This window comes from Polistes canadensis, unplaced genomic scaffold (assembly GCF_001313835.1).
Source record: "Polistes canadensis isolate GaletaPanama2010 unplaced genomic scaffold, ASM131383v1 scaffold_96, whole genome shotgun sequence".
In the NCBI taxonomy this organism is placed as follows: domain Eukaryota; kingdom Metazoa; phylum Arthropoda; class Insecta; order Hymenoptera; family Vespidae; genus Polistes; species Polistes canadensis.
Window position 1 is genome coordinate 1 of NW_014569643.1, and position 3,324 is coordinate 3,324.

At 27.3% G+C, this 3,324-nt stretch overlaps 1 protein-coding gene across 2 annotated transcripts in view; it reads left to right on the forward strand.

Annotated features, from left to right (window-relative positions):
• The first annotated feature begins 3,019 nt into the window (after window positions 1-3,019).
• The window catches only part of LOC106787251 (uridine phosphorylase 1), a 5,568-nt gene continuing 5,263 nt past the window's right edge, over window positions 3,020-3,324 (forward strand). Inside the window, exon 1 of one of the 2 annotated variants that reach the window (XM_014749454.1) lies at window positions 3,020-3,223. In XM_014749454.1, the coding sequence (XP_014604940.1) occupies window positions 3,096-3,223 (128 nt within the window). In that variant the 5' untranslated portion in view covers window positions 3,020-3,095. The remainder of the gene's footprint in view (window positions 3,224-3,324) is intronic. The other variant, XM_014749453.1, reaches the window with a different exon arrangement.

Genomic DNA, 3,324 nt, shown 5'->3' on the forward strand with positions numbered 1-3,324 from the left:
TTTTTTTTTTTTTTTTTTTTTTTTTCATACTAATTTTAGCTTATTTTCATCGATGAAAAAAAAATAAAGGAAATATTCTGAACGAGTGTCGTGTTATGTTAATAATAAACATGATACTAAGGTAATAGAAAAAACAAGAAGAAGAAAAGAATTGATCAAACGGTGCTTGAAAATTAGGTCATAGGTCACCCAGGCAACCCCTCGATGTGACGTATCAGTTTCTTTAATTCCGGAGGATTAGAATGTCACGAAATTGGAAATATTATCAAGCTGCATTAGACATGATCGAAATTCCTTTATAAAAAGCTTTACATGTGTGTATTAGTTGTTATATTCTACGAATTGTAGAAGAAATTTATTTTCTTGTTCTCGATAGTAACATGGATATGATACAAAATTGTAATCTCCAACTTATGTAGAAATCTTAAGAAGGATAAAAATGAGACAATTCTAACACGTATTTCATTTTATCACATTGGAAATAAATGATTAACAAGAAAGAAACATGGAAACAATAACAAGATAATGCTCGTTGTACTTTGTAAAGGAGTAATAAAAAAAAAAAAATGATTACGAAGAGAAGTATTATGACTATGTTAGTCATATTAGAATTTTTCCCAACGAAAAATTGATTGATTTCGATCTAATAAACTTATATTACAAATTTCACATATATCAAATTATATTTGCCAATTCGATAGTTATGAATTTTTCACGAAAGAAAAGGAGAATAAATAAAAGGGTCTCTTCTTTTTTCCTTTCTTTTTTTCAACCATAAAAAACAAAGTTAGATTCATTCATTTATGGCTTATATATTTCTTATCCGAATCTTTCTTATGTTAGGGGAAAATTTAAAATATCTATCTCGCTTATTCTCTCAAGTATACCTTCGGGAGCAATGTCGTCTCATAAATAAAAGGAAAAATGTTCCTCCTAAAGAAATAGAGCGAAAAAGAGAAAGATAAAGTGAGAGAGAGAGAAAACAGAAGGGAGATGAAGTTTCTCAGATATAAAACAGAAACAGCCCTCAAGTTAATCTATATATCTTTCTACTACGATCCCTGTTGGTTGCCATCTTTGATACATCATTTTCTTTTAGAATTATTGCTTTTGCGTGAACAACATTCATATCGTTCGGATATTAAGCACGTATTATCAATAAATAGCATCGTAAAGAAAAGTTTATGTAGTTTTTTTTTTTTAAATGAACGTACATTTATTTCAACATTTCAGCATGGCGATGATATTCAGTTCGAAATTTTAATCTGAAAACATACCAAATTAAAATTGTATTAGGTTTAAAGTATGTTAATAGATATTCAGTGTTTAACCAAATATATATACATACGTTTATGCAATTCTAAATATTAATAGAGTAAATTAGACTGCAGCATAGTGATAATATTCATTTCAAAGTTTTTATCTGAAAACGTATCAAATTAAAACTAAATTACATTTAAAGTATATTAACAGGTATGTGATGTTTAAACAAATGTATATACGTTTAAATAATCTTAAATATGAGTAGAGTGCATTAGAATATTAAAATAATTGTTAATTAATCGAAAGAAATATCTATTGTTGTCTAAAAGCTCGAAGTATATGATCTATGTGCCGTCCTCCTCGAAATTCAACTTGAGACTGGCACGTTGACACTTATGAAATTTCTTTTATTCAAAATTGTTTATATGACTTTCCGAACGTTGCGCATGTGTATAAAAGGAATAATGCACCTAATGAATAAAATTTAAGATTATAACATTCTGATTTTAGTTATTTTTTTTCATTTTTATATAATTATTTCAACGCTCCTGCGCAGTGATGATTTCGAGGATAAAATTTTCCTGTAATATAAATAAAGTGCATTAGAGTGCACTTATTTTAATTACAGGAAATTAATTATTTTAATACTATAATGCACTCTCTACTTATATTAGACGAAAATGATAGAATACTTTAATTTTTTATTCTATCAATATTTAGGATTAATGCGTTTGTTTTAACGTTCCTGCACATAACAGTGGTGATTACGTGTTGAATATTTTCATTTTATAACATATAGAAATTGTTTAATATTCGAATTATATTAATAGGAAAGAGAAAAGAAAAAAGGATACGTTATCTTATATCTAATCGTAGAAATTAGATTTGAATTAAAAATCAATGAACAGATCAATATTATCAGATAATGTTATTCTCAAGAGTACAATAAGGATGATTGTATTCACTATCACGATATTATACATACATATATAGTGTAACAATTAAGGGTATGTAGTATCTATAAACAGATCAACTATACACATCCAACATACTTTTTTTACACGGTAGATACATTTCTTGAAATACCGTACAGAAAAAAGATACGTTTATTTTTAATAAATACGTTCCATGTTATTATGGAACACGGTGTAAGATAAGATAAATAATTAAATTGAATCCGGAAAACCGTATAAAACATATCATAAAAACATAAACTGCATAAATTTTGATATATGCATTGAATTCGAACTTCACCAGAGAAACCAATATTACATATATGTATATAACGAATCGAACGGATAGGAGGAAAATTAATTTAAAATCGTATAAGAGGAAATAAATCATAAAAAAAAAAACAAAAAAAGTGAGCGATGTTTTTCTTAAACCGTGTTATTTTAAAATCGTTAAAAAAGAGAAGAATTGCGTGTATAATGTTGTTCAATGATTATTCAGCAAAAGAAAATGAATATTTTTTTAGTTATTATCTCGTTTCATTCTCGGAACATGAATGACTTGATCCTAGCAGAAGGCACGTTTATGTTTCTGTACACATATATACGATATTATTCATATATAATATAGAGAATATAAACATATATATGTGTGTAGAATATCTGCTGGCAGCGAATTAACAGCATCGAAAGAGTGTCACATGTGCCAACAGTCTAGCTAGTGGTGGGAAAGACAAGAGAGAGAGAGAGAGAGAGAAAAAAAGTATAAAAGTTCATTTCTAAGCGTAGAAGAATTTATTCCAAGTTCGTTAACGAACGTATCAAGAACTGGTTTATTATAACATAAATTAACAGAAGAAAAAATTTAATAACATTCAGAAGATGCCTACTTGTAAGTGTGAGAATGTTACTAAGGAGGAGAAAGATAATGGTCACAAGTGTCAAATCAAGTCATCTGTTGATGCAGAGGATTACGAATTTGATCATTTCCTGACCGACAATACTGTTAGGTAGGCTTTTTTATTATTTCTCTTTTCGTAAATATATACATACATAAATAATTATTTACGTAAAATATATACTCTAACATTTAATTAATAATTTATATATA